Genomic DNA, 14,177 nt, shown 5'->3' with positions numbered 1-14,177 from the left:
ATGGTTATGCTAAATTTCTTATATTTAAATAATTTTTATTTATACACTACAGTTAAATTATTGTAAATAATATACATAAAACACATGAGTTACAACTCATGGAAAACTCCTTTATATACAATCTGAGTGAAAAATATTTATATATACACACAACATATATGTTAATTAGTAAATTAAAAAGGAGTTTTTTTATTAATAATCATGTTTTCAATCTTATTTCCAAAAATACTACTTTATCCAATCTTATTTTCAAAAATACTACCTTCTCTAAAATATTTTCAAAAATACTGTGGTTGCATATGGGTTGTATTCATTTGATCCTATTGTAATCTAATGGCCCCGCCAGGGGTACCCATACATCAGTTGCAACTTACAGTTTTCCGTTGCATATGAGGTTGCATATGAGGTTGCACGCAACCTCATATGCAACTAAATGCAACTGAAAACTATAAGTTCCAACTGAAGTATGGGTGCCCCTGGCGGGGCCATTAGATTGCAATGGAATCAACTGAATGCAACCTCATATGCAACTAAATGCAACCTCATATGCAACTAAATACAACTGAAAACTGTAAGTTCCAACTGAAGTATGGGTGCCCCTGGCGGGGCCATTAGATTGCAATAGAATCAACTGAATGCAACCATATGCAACTGAATACAACCATATGCAACTATATATACAACCATATATATATATGCATATATATATATATATATGTATGGATTCCAAATATGAGGTCGAAAATGACATTTGAAAACTGGAACTCGAAATCAGGAATTCAGTTGCATATATGGTTGCATATGCAACCACCATATTTTTGGAAAATATTTTCAAAAAGATAGTATTTTTGAAAATATTTTAGAGATTTGAAAATAAGATTGGATAAGGTAGTATTTTTGAAAATAAGATTGAAAAAACAATATACAAGATAATTCCCCAATTAAAAAATATCATATTTCCTCTAAAAGATTTTAAAAATAATCATAATATCTAAACTGGTTTTACAATAGAACCATTTCATTCAAAATAATAAATATTGAAAGTATAGTTGCATGTGATTGCAACGGGTTGCATACATTATATTTGCAAATATTTCAAAATTTTGATATTTTACAAAATATTTGAAAAAGATATAATATTTTTGTAAAAAATGTCTTGGACTCGAGTATTTATGAGAAAAATCTAATAAATATTGAATGTGATGTCTTAATATTGTTGTCATTGTTAAAATTACATTAACTACACATGAATATAAGTATATAACTAAGTCTTCAATTATTTCTAATAATTTCATACTTAATAGTTATTCTTAATCGGAAACTTCTTTTTATTAAATATGCTTCAATATTGTCTTTACTACTATTTAAAAATAACTGTTTTAATAAGTTTGAAACTGAAAAGATAATTGTGACTTTTTTTAATATGGTATTAACTTTTTTCCAAAAAATTTAAAATAATAAAAGACCATTTTTATATGTGATTTTAAAATTCAAATATCAAAATCTATTCTATCATTTGGAAATTTTTTTAATATTAACAACTTGAAATTTTCTTTCAATAATTTCAAAATCAAAAAAGGTAGTTCTGAAATTTTCTTCCAATATATTCGAAACTAATTGAAACTTCCTTCCAATAATCTCAAAATCAGAAAAGATAATTTTGAAATATTCTTCTAATATATCAAACTAAAAAGTAATCTTTTTTGACATTTATAATTTAGAAGTTCCTGAAAATTTGAAAAATATAGCGGAGCTGTCAGAGAGGCACACCTCAACCCCCACACTTCACCTTGATTGATGATTTATATTTTTAACAAAAATTAATTTAATTATACGACCATAACACATACTACTTGAAATTTGTCCAGAAAAGACGAACTATACTTAGGGGTCGTTTGGGCGAGCTTAAAAGAAGTGTTTCTTGCTTAAAATAAATAAGTAGAGTAGGAGTTAAAAGCAAGATAAGACTTATAAGTGATTAAAGTGTTTGGAAAATAAGTGGAAGCCCTGAAACAAAAGCTAGCATTCCTAGCTTTTTATAGGTGCTTCTTGCCTTATTACACAAACGAAACGATACGAATAAGTGCTCCTAATTTATAATCCTGAAGCTAGACTTATAAGTCCTAAACACACCCACTTGAAATATGTACATCACTCATTCATTTCCCTCTCCAAAACCCTGGTAGTAAATCAATGAAATCTATAGCAATAAAATACATAAGCTGTAATGGAAACACCGAATCTCTGACCACAGTCCCAGGCATTCCCACTACCCTCAATTAATTTGTAAACCCATACATAATGAGCACCCAAAACCAATGTACAGAGTGACCAGGTAATTATAACAGGCCTGATGTATAAAAGTGCCAGACTGAATGCTTCCCAAGATTATAAAAAAAGAAATTGCAGGCTTAAAAGAGACACATCTACATCTCCAATTAATTCCCATATGCAAGCCTCCGAGCACTGTCTTTGTTGCAGGATTAACATTTCTATCGATTCAAATTCAAATGCAAGTCTCCAAGAAACAATAGTATAATTAAAAATAAATATTTGGCATTATTAATCACAAAGGCTTAGAAACCCGCTCATACACCTATACTAAAAGAAGTATCTTTCGTCCAAAAAAAAAAAAAAAAGTATCAGTATGCTACAATGCCCCCATGCCCCCAGGATACAAAGCGATAGTAGAAACTTCTTTCTGTGGGTGGCTTTGCTGCACCAGCATGTTCACAAGTCACAACATTACACACATAATCAAAAATTGTCTGAACTGGATATCTTCGAAAGCTTCTATTATTTGAGTATAAAGGAACAGCAGCATGTTCACAAGACACAACATTACAGATATAAATAATGTTAAGTACATTATACGTGTCTTTACTGAAACACCTTGAAACTTCAGTTCAACAAGTATGTACATGCATGATCAATTTTGTGAATAACTATCTGCCTAAATGAAACGTAATCCAACAAGAAAACATTCACAATGTGATAATATTCCTAAATATAGAAGAAGTTTAAAATGATTTCATTATATTATATGTAGTAATAGATGTACCAATGAAGTATATATAGTGAAAGAGTACACCAAGATAAAAGGCATGGGCAAGCAACCAGTTGTGCCGCTAGCCGCCTATCCCTTATGGATGACAAAACCATCCTCTTGAAGACGGACATCTATTGACGTCGGAATCATAACATCACCATATACACACACACACACACACACACACACACACACACAGATAATGCAGAGCATATCCCAAAATGGTATTCCAACATTAAAAAAGGCAACAAGAGACTGCTCTTCCCGTTATTAATATAATTTGTATATAATTTTTTTAAGTTGTTCACCGGGACATAATGAACACAAACAAATACATCTAATTACTCAAACAAACCTACAACAATTAATATACAGTGCAATGCTGATATTAGATTTTTCAATTTCATGGTAACAATTACCTAAAGGTATGCATCTCACTACTTAGAAAGTAGTAGTCAAGAACAGCAACCTGGGCATCGAATCAATCCATTCTCATTGCAACCTGGGCATCTTCTCAATTCTCCGTTTTCTTCAAACACCTTTCGACTGCCATTACAATCAGGACATAATACAAACCTTGCATCCCCACAGCCATCACAAACCAACCCTGGATCCTTAACCGGAAAACCTTCCAGAAGTTTTCCCAATTCACCATCTTCATGAAGTTGCTTAATCTCCTCAGCACCACCAATGCACTTCCCCCGAATAAACACTTTAGGCAAGCCAAACCCCTTCTTGCCATCAAACAAATTTTCCAATTCCTTCTTATATTCCGAATCCATCGAAATATCCCTTTCATCTACAAATACCTTAAAGCCCTTCAAAATCATTCTTACTTGACAACAATCTTCATAAGTCTTTCTAATTCCTCTTAGACTAGTAAAATACAACACAATTTTATCTTCACAACCAGATAAATATAACAATGACTTGCTCACTACTAATCTAGCTGGTTTCACATCTACTTCTATAATTTCTTTAAAGCTTGAATTTTTAGTGAAACTCAAGTCTTTAGTAAAGCTTGAATCTTTAATAAAACTTGAGTCTTTAGTAAAGCTTGAATCTTTAGAATAACCCAATTGCCTCGAAACCAAAGCTCTTCTATAACTCGAAACCACATTCGGGTCCAATTTAGCCAACATTGATTCCTCAGACAAATGCTTCCACAATGGCTTAGAATCCTTATGCTCCACCACCTCACACGAATTCAAAAAGTCCGACCCGGCAGGAAACAAACCCATTTCACCATTCCTACCAGAATTCCCTTTTGGGTTTTGAGGCCCATCAATATCCAACTCATCTAGCCCTTCCATTAGCTCCCAAGTGTTGATAACAGAGCCCGGAGAAGAAGACGGGTCACAATCCGGGTCAGCCGGGTCGGGTACCGGGTCAGCAAGAACTAATGACCCATAAGTAGTAGAAGTGAGTGAAACCAAGTGATTTGTGTCCCCTTTTCGAAGAGGAGGGTGGTGAACCAGTGGGGTGGGCATGGAAATAGTTCTTGAAATAGGGGTCTTTTGGTAAAAAAAAGAATCAGAGTTTGAAAAAGAAGATGAGCTTGAAGAAGAAGAAGATGAAAGATTAGTGGGCTTATTTGTAGTATTATCTTGGTGGTCTGCATTGTGTGAAGTGAGAAGAGTGTTGGAACGAGATGCAGAGCAACCCATTTGTGAGTTCTGGAAAAAAATGCTCTCTACTCTTAAAGATTGGATTATTAGGAAAAATGGAAAAGCAGGGGAAGATTGAGGAATTAAATGCAGGGCATAGAGGGAGAAGCAGCTTTATGGGTTGTTGTCTGTTAGTGTGATAGTAATAAATTTTGAGAAGGTGATTGATTGTGAATTTATACGATTATTATTATAATCATTCTTATTTTGTCGAGCTTGAGTTTCAATTTAATCAGTTTTGTTCAAAATAAAGTATGTTATCTAGATGCGATTAGGATTAATTTGGGTAAAAAAAACTATAAATAGAACAAAACAGACGATGGCGAAGTCTAAGTAGATTGCAGATCTGTATAATTCCTTAAAATTTCTACTAAGCGAGTCATAACATTTGATGTTAATTTCGAGTTAGAATTATTCAATCATCATTTATGAGAGCATAGTGATATATTTAAATAAAATTTTGAGATCTTTAGTTATCAAAATTTATTCCACACTTAAAAAGTCTCAATATATTTAAATAAATATAATTATAAATTAAATATATTATAAATAATTATGAGCCATGTTTTATAAATGTCAAACATCTCAAAATTGGGTTACCTTCTAGCGATTGATAATCCAAAATTAATCGAAAGGATTGATAGTACTATTAAACTTTAAATTATTATACTTATACATAATATAATAATCATTTTTATTTTCATTACTATTAGAGTATTTGACTAATAAAAGATATAATATCATATTATCAAAATAATATTTGATAAATACAATAGAAGATTAGCAAAGAAAGATACCTATACATCTTATCCACATAATGTAAAGAATAAAAGAAATAAATATTATTTATCTAACTTTTTTAATAGAGTATTAAGTTAATATAATTAACTATTCTAATCATTAGTATTATTATTGTTTTATTAAATTTATGTATATCTTCTGTTATTGATTCCTATATTACCAGGATGTTAATCGTCTAATACCGATTATCATAAAAATATATAATTCACTGTCATATGGGGACATTTTATTGTGGTGTAGCAAACCTGTTTTGAAACAGACATTATGTAATATGTATTTTTTTCTTCTGCTTCCCCCTAAACAAGACCAATGTCAAATATCAATTTATGAATGAAAATAATAAATTCCATACAAGACATACGCTGAGAATACCTCCAGCATCTGTACTTGATAATTTATAAATGTGTTGTTCAAAGGTGTATGATACTGTAATGAAAAAATTAATCTTATTCAAGTAAGCCTTGTGAAGTTGTGACCCAAACAACAAAGTACTTGCTTAGGAAAAGGTCCAAGGTCCAAGCATAAACAGTTGCTTACAAAAAAAAGTCTAAGATCCAGGTAATACAAATATGAACCCAGCTAAGTTTTGAAGGAAGTGATGAGATATTGATATGGATATGTACCCCAACAAACAGATTAAAATTGACGTATATTGAATTTGATGGTCCACTATTCTTTCATTTTTTCCTAGCCCAGATCCCGGTCTCTCTGATTACGCTATTACAAGGTCACTTGTGCAAACATTATTGATGTATAAGGTGTACATATATTACATTAATAATGCAAAGGAATAGAATATCAAACAAGTATACACAAAAGAATTTAAAATACTGCTCAAGACATAATACTCTGTTGTATTATCATCTTACTATTCACTGATTCTGTGTTACAACTAATCCATGATGTGCAGTCACACTTTTTGGATGCACTGCAACTCCAAGCCTATATACAGAATGTACATCACACAGTAATAGTATATATGTATCTTTCTAGCTAATATACTTCAAGCTCAATTCCATACAACTTGCTTATGTGCTAGTTCCAGGACAGACGAGGCCCATCTCCGGAGGTTCCTATACATTCTCCTGCCATGCATCCATAGAAGGCTCGGAATCCATTATCTACTGAACTTAACTAGAGTAGGATACAGAAAACAAACATTATCTCCTCAGTTAATCACTTTGCAAAGATATGATGCAACACAAACCCGTAAAGCTAAATATTCATAATATACAAAACCAGTGACTGCAGAAGTGTAAAGTTTAATCATGTAATACCTATCGTGCATTATTATAATGTGAAGCCTGTAACACTATCTAGAAAAATTTGCAATTAAGAAAAAAATTGTAGTTTACACATGTACTATCACATAACCAAGTTGGTTAGCATAAAAGTACAAGATTACATAACCAAGTTGGTAAAACCAACCCTGGGGATAAATAACAAAGCTCATACCGCCAAAATTGCTGGAAACAAAAAATGGACAGATGTTGAAGTAAGAAGGAAACTTGCATCCCCTTCCTTCAGTTGTGGAGCCAGAAAAAGAAGGTCCACAGGGACTGGGGTACACTGCTTGAAAATCTATATGCATTTTAGTAAGAATGTAGAACTCGTGACAAACTTTGATACATTTTTATTGTAACATTGGAAAAAGGAAAACACAGAGTGAGGGCAATTAGTTCTCTGCAGTTGCAGCTCCCTGCTTCGACTCCCCCAGAAGCCAAGACAGGGTTTATGCAAACGAAAGTGAGACAAGAGGCTGAAAATAATAGAAGCAGAACAGAACATAGAAATGCTAGCTTAAACCCCCAAAAAACAGCTCTACAGAATAGTATCATAAGTTGTCACAATCCTACTAACCAAAAAAGGACATATTTCATAACCTACAGTAGCGGACCTGGGATGATTTAGGAAGTTTTGTGAGAGAGGGCCAAAATACACTATTTTTTTTCCAACTAATATATAATTATAGAAGATATAAATATTATATCAAAAGCAAGTTTGTTTAATCAATTGCAACTTACAACGCTATTCTACAAGGTTTCATATTCTGAAACCTTTAAATTATATCTTATGACTTGATGGTTCAAAAAATGACTCAGCTCCACATATGTCACTGATATATCATTTAACCATTCATCTACAATTCTAATGCGAAGCATAGATAAATTTATGAACAATTCAGTGGATGAATTAAATGCTTTCTGGTTTCAACCGTATTTCGACGAAGTTCCAGATCCATTTAGTTTTGCAGGAACCAATCATCATGCTTTGTATCTCCATAGAAAATTCGGGTGGTTGTTGAACCCAGTGGAGATAAATCTACATTTTATATCCCCAAACTGTTTCCATGGAATACTCATCTCCGGTTAAACGGTCCATTTTGCAAGTAATAACTTTTTGTCATTTCTCGATCATAGCATCAAATCATAAATATTCTTTTGTTTGGCCGGATTTATTAGTAATTCATTATCTTAACACGTGGACAAACACTTGGACTGCTTGACTCTTTTATTGGGGTTCTTGAATAACTATATCATCCATCTTTCTTTACAAAAATATCTCTGCATAACTATGAAATAATTAACATTAATTAAAAAATAATAAATACAAACATATAGCATATGAAAATCCCCAACATATAACATATGAAGAGTAGAAGACAGACTTGTTTTTGTTTCACGTTTTACTATTTGTTCTTGTTATTGTCAGTGAGCTAGTTCTTGTTAGTGCTCTAGCTCTATTCATGCTTCACACTCTTTCCACTCCCCACTCCCACTGAGATTATCTTTTTATCACGGGAAATTCTCTTTAGTACTACCATGGAAATGGCTTTTCTCTCTAGTGCCCTTACATTATTCGTTTCTCTCGGTATCAATGTGGTTTTGTTATCCAAACAATAATACCCTTTTGTTCATCCAAACGTTACAATCAGATCCAAACCTTATTTTGGCGCCAATTTTAACAAATTACAGTAAAAAAACAAAAAAAAAACATTTACTTGATATTATTGCATATATACACTTGTTTAGCATCAAACAAGTATTAACATTTAAATAACGGTATTAGAGGATTGGTTCAAAAGCTTTTAAAGTATCACCAAAAGGAAAAATTCATATCTATTGCGATCACACACAGCAACCCACACATTTTGACAACATCGCTAAGGTTTTTAAATAGGATTTACTACTGGCAGGTGTCTTTTTATAACCGTCTTTAATTTGTTAGTTCAAATTGTAGTTAGATTTTAAAAAAATATAGTCTAGCAATAACATCATAACAGTTTGTACTTAATTATGTCCCTGTCTTTTTTTTTGTTTTGTTTTTTTTTAAAAATTTCGTCTATTTCTTTTCATTCTTTTATACTATCATTTGTCAGAATTGGCGCTAGAATAGGGTTTGAATCTGATTTTAATGTTTCTTTAATGTTAGGATGGACGGAGGGATACTATTGCTTGAAAAACAAAACCGCATGGGTATAGGGTTAAAAATGGGGCGGGTTCGGGGCGGGGACTTCATTTCCCAGCCCCGCCCCATATATATTTTTCCTACCCCGTCCCCGCCCCATTCCCCGCGGGGATTTATTTTTAATCCCCATCCCCGCCCCATCGGGGATTTAATATAATATCGCCCCGCCTCGCCCCGCTGCTATAATATTACACTTTATATAATTACTTTAATATTTAGTAATTTTTTTTTCAGAATTTAATAAAAAAATACCAGACATGAATATTAAAAGCAAAAAATTAAATATAATAGAAATCAAAGAGACATGTTATACATTGTATATTATACTTTTGTGTATTATAAAATAATAATATTAAATATAATGAATATATCATATTAAATATAATTATTTATTTATATTAAATATATGCGGGGCGGGGAATCCCCGCGGGGATTCAACAAATACCATACTTGCCCCATATTTTGGCGGGGCAAAAAATCATTCCCCGTCGCTACCCCATTCCCCATATTAGCGGGGCGGATCTGCCCCATTCGGGACAGGTCGGGGCGGGTTCCCCATTTTCTCCACCCCATTTTTAACCCTACATGGGTATTATTTTTTGGAAAACAATGCCACATAGGCACTGCTGAGAGAAAAGCATATATCTAATGGCCCGAGAGAGAAAAGCCAATTCTACGGTGGTACTAAAAAGAATTTCCCTTTTATTATCAAGTTTGTATTGCTTCCCCTTGCGTGTCTGACTGTTTGTATATGTATTTATATGGCGCTTAATTCTTTTGCTTATTATTATAATTACATGGGTCGGGGCAAATTACAGCATGGGCCATATATAAGTTTGTATAATTTGGACACAGCTTATAAGAAAATAGAGAAGGCCCAAAAAATTTCATCATAGGCGAAAGCATAGCTCAACTATCTAGTCTGTTTGAGGACATGGCATCACATGGTAACTATGTTCTGTGACTCTCGGTATTTTTGTAAGACATGAGTGCGGATCTAATTCTTGGTTAAAAAAAGGAGTCTTTGATATTTTATCTGAGAATGACAAGGGGTTATGAGACTTGGGATGCAGGTTCAAAGAGTTTTGTGTGTTCTTCAATGTTTGCATCTTCGAAAAGATATTGTTTACTACAGAGAAAGTATAATTACTTATGTTATAATTTATACCAATAAATAAGAAATGAAATTAATAAAGATAATTTATTGAAGGAAGGAAGATGAATAGAATATACGAACTTTGACTTTAGAGTTGTGACTTTATGAGCAATTTTAATAGTAATATGCATATATATAAATAATATAACATGTGGTAAAGGCTGGTCCAGGGTCGATCAGGTGCCATAAACTTATTGATGGAAACCGGGAACTGAATGGTTCTGTATTTTCCTAAACTAGACAGAATGATTTCTGTATTTTCCTAAACTTGAACTTATATAACATGAGAATACCGATCCCGAGATAAACCTCCTCAAGAGTACAATGAGAACACTGTCATTCTAAAACTTAACTATCTATGGTCTACCAAATCGCCTTTTCGTATAGAAATAAAACAAACTAACATTCCGTAGGGTCTATATTGTATTTCAAAGTAATTATATATATTACAGTGCCTATAGTACTGAACAAAAGTAATATTTCATAGCACATATCACTATAGGCACCTTGATTATACTAAATGTGAATATAATTTTTTTAAATTAAAATGTTAAAAACACAAAAGTAATCATTTTAAATTATGTCAAAATGTCAAACCACCCATCGGTTCAATATATATTTTCATTCACCTTGTTTTTTAATTAGGAACGTTGGAAGTTAGATAATTGATGTAATATATGCTAAAACAAAGCAGTTTAAATTATTGCCTGAAAAAGTTTCCTGAGGTATAACTCAGGATCCTTATTCTAATAGAAAATGAACCTGGTATTTGGGCAAGTATTGGTTTGGACTTCTTGTCCAGATTGGCTGTCTTGTTTGGATCTCTTGCAGCATTACATAAATCATAGGCCTTCACCTAATGTACATAATAGAGTCTTTGTGTGCACGGAAAAATTTAAAAGAAAGAAGATTAGGACCAAAATCAATTGTTCTTACTAAGTTCTTGTTCTTTAATAGCTAATGTAATGGACTTGACCTACAATGTTTAGTAAAAAGTCATGCTTGAATCAGAACTTCATTAGCTCTATGTTACAATTCCAATTGATAGCTAGTTATTGGATATTAAAATAGCTGACTTTATAATTCTGTACAGGGAATAACAAAAAAACAATTTTTTTTTTTTGAAACCAACAAAAAAACAATTTTTAATTAAAATTATCATAACCACAATCGCACAAACAATATAATAATATGATTCAAAGTTCCTTCCTACTCTTATTCCAGACAAGTAGGGTGCTGAGTAGACTGATTGGGGTACACGAATCATCTTGAAAAATAAACGATTTAAGCGAAATGATAACTAGCAAGCCATCTTAAGTTGAGTAATCTATGGGGAGATATTAATTAGGTACACGAATAATTGTAATTTTGAGTTACTATAATGACAAAATGCCCAAAATTCATGTTTGGATTACTAACACAAAACAACGCATCAAAGAACTACTACATCAACAAGCCCAGAATCGAAACAGATTAAATATGGAACCAAATAATTTATAATATTCAAGAAAGTAAAAAAGAAAGAAGTGAGAGGAGAGCAGTAACCAACCAGAATTAGCCGATATTGAAAGGACCAATCTCGCCAGAGCGGATAGAGATAGCAATCTGATTAGCAACAGTCAAGCAAGATATAATCCAAGTACTCAAACTCACCCACGTCATCTTACCCAGCCACAACGTCAGACTCCAACGCACTGCCATCATTCAGAACACAAAACTATGAATATGAATTAGGAATATGCTCTGTAGGCCTGTAGCTTGTTGGGAATGAAATTAGAGTGATCGAGGATTATGGGTGGATTATTTGTTGGCGGATGTTTGAGCTCAATTTTACTCCTACCTGGGAATAACAGCTATCTTGTGTGTGCGTGAATGTGTCGACGAATAAATCACGTTATTTCGGTAATGTTTGATATGAAATAATTGCGTGACTGAGATGAATATAAGTTGAAATATATCGTAAATATTTAATCAAAAACAAATATCTAGTATGTATTTATTAAAAATTAATTATAAAAAAAATACAAACATCAGATAATATTTGATATATGCTGTTAGAGTGAGCTAAATATTAATATTGTTTATCCTCAAAGGATAGTATTATTTTAAACTTTAAATTAATTAGAAAATTGGACCCTTCAAAAATTGATAAATTTGGGACTAAGAGCAGGCTGCTTCTTGAATAATTATAAATAGTTCAGGTAATCGCTACTTCGCTAGATAATCGGTTATGTTCCGATTTTTTTTAATAACATGATATATAAATAATTGATTTTAATTTGTTGATTTATGTCGAGTTTCAACATTACTAGTTACCTGAAATACTAAAGTGGAACTTAACAATCAATATTTCATTAAAAAAAATTGAGAATAATTTTTAGGCAAGTAACATTTTTTTACTATTTTTTTTTGACTGAATATTTTTTTACTATTAATAATTTACATGAAAACAACAAATAAATATAATCATGATCGGCATAAGTTCGTTAATTTAAGCCTTTATTAATTAATGAATGAACAAGTGTTAGTTTAGTACTCCGTGACCACCTTTGTTTCAACCACGACATTGCGGGAAGGCGAAGAAATTTTGTTACCATAAATGTCCATCAGAGATATGACCATTATACAAAAGAACATGATCATCCAGTACGTAGTTGTGAAGCCATACAAATCCACAGCTCGACCTGTAATGACCATCAATATAAAATTTGGCAAATGCTTCACTAGTTTGACAGGCCTCGTAATTTGAATCAGAGCATTCACATCAATCCAAATGCAGATCACAAGCCACAGACCGTTGACTGTTTTCTCAGGCACGAAGTAAAGATCAAAAGCAACAAAATATGCTGCCGGTGTTGCAATGTGCTTGATCAATCCACTTTGTAGTACCTTCACATTCCGCGAGCTCTGGTGGAAGGGAAAGAGGATGAGGTGAATTGCAATGAATGCGGTGGAGATAATGTAGGTGTATGAAGTGAGATAGGTGTTGTGAAATGTGGTAGCGGAGAGGAAAGATAGTGCAGAAAGCGCGGAAAAGATGGAAATGGAGGAGAAGATTTTGAAAGGTAAGGATGAAGATGAGGTTGTTGATTGAGCATTTAGCAATGTTGTTGTTGCCATTGATTTGAGGATTGAAAAAGATGGATAAGAATTATAGCTAGTCAGAGTGCTCCTGATCAAATGTCTCAATGTGTAATTATAGAAACGGTATGGTTGACTATGAATTTAGTTTAGTTGACTTTAAGAATTCTTGCCATAGTGTGTAAGTTGCAACTTGCAAGGCAGCAACCATGAAGTTTCATTTCTTGTTGAAAACTGTACCCATTGCAGTAGTACATCATTGATGGATGAGGCGGGGGTTTGTGGGGGAGGGAGATTTGCAGAGAAGAAATATGAAATTTAAAGACTTTTATAAGAGTAATTAGTCCCTGCATTCTAAAAATATAGATCGCTTGATTTTTTGGCTCATATTTTTCTAAGTCTTTTGACGCGTTGAAAGGCAATCGGTGTTCTGACATCTGATAGAAGTTGTTCTATGTGTAGTCGAGTCAAATGATATAAGGACTCAATCATACGATTCCAGTGATGTTATTATCAGTAACCCTATTCCAACATATCAAGGGCTTTGATGAGACGAGCATAATCATTTATCGTTTCACTGGTACAGGAAATGAGGAAAAGCTATTAAAAAGACATTTCTTTCTTTCCGAGACATTGCCTGTCTATGATTTTTCCATTGATGGGCATGGAATTAGGCTACTTGCCCGGAAGATGTCATAGCTTCTGATTCTTCATAATACTGCATTCTGTTTTTCTGAGTGCCCTGCTCTCTTATCAATTGTGGTAAAGCCACCAACTTGATTCTTATAACTGAACCCGTAAACAATCACAGACAATGTGGAGACTCGGACAATGAGCAATAGATAGCAGAGTACACAGATGCCAAACTTCTCTGTCAAGCTTCACGAATAGATGCTCAGATAGTCAATTTTCTGCTACATATTTTCGACATTACAGCATTTCTTCGAGCCTCAGC

At 32.9% G+C, this 14,177-nt stretch overlaps 2 protein-coding genes across 4 annotated transcripts; both read right to left on the bottom strand.

Moving 5' to 3' along the window:
- Positions 1 to 2,583: 2,583 nt before the first annotated feature.
- On the bottom strand, positions 2,584 to 4,850 carry LOC135147057 (uncharacterized protein At3g28850). The gene is made up of 2 exons (XM_064079416.1): positions 3,469 to 4,850; positions 2,584 to 2,716 (listed from the first exon to the last, which is right to left on the bottom strand). Exon 1 carries the CDS (start codon positions 4,714 to 4,716, stop codon positions 3,505 to 3,507), a length of 1,212 nt encoding a protein of 403 aa, XP_063935486.1. The 5' UTR covers positions 4,717 to 4,850; the 3' UTR covers positions 2,584 to 2,716; positions 3,469 to 3,504.
- Positions 4,851 to 6,326: 1,476 nt separating this feature from the next.
- LOC108224289 (uncharacterized) lies at positions 6,327 to 12,055 on the bottom strand. Of its 3 annotated transcripts, none has more exons than XM_017398822.2 (2): positions 11,691 to 12,041; positions 6,327 to 6,651 (listed from the first exon to the last, which is right to left on the bottom strand). In XM_017398822.2, exon 1 carries the CDS (start codon positions 11,843 to 11,845, stop codon positions 11,696 to 11,698), a length of 150 nt encoding a protein of 49 aa, XP_017254311.1. In that variant the 5' UTR covers positions 11,846 to 12,041; the 3' UTR covers positions 6,327 to 6,651; positions 11,691 to 11,695. The 3 variants fall into 3 exon arrangements, with proteins under 3 accessions (XP_017254311.1, XP_017254312.1, XP_063936050.1); XM_017398823.2 differs by lacking the exon at positions 6,327 to 6,651 and adding an exon at positions 6,658 to 7,098 and having other exon boundaries at positions 11,691 to 12,055; XM_064079980.1 differs by lacking the exon at positions 6,327 to 6,651 and adding an exon at positions 7,105 to 11,016 and having other exon boundaries at positions 11,691 to 12,055.
- Positions 12,056 to 14,177: the final 2,122 nt, after the last annotated feature.

Source organism: Daucus carota, chromosome 6 (assembly GCF_001625215.2).
Source record: "Daucus carota subsp. sativus chromosome 6, DH1 v3.0, whole genome shotgun sequence".
NCBI classification, from domain to species: Eukaryota; Viridiplantae; Streptophyta; class Magnoliopsida; order Apiales; family Apiaceae; genus Daucus; species Daucus carota.
This window is presented reverse-complemented; position numbering and strand designations above follow the sequence as displayed.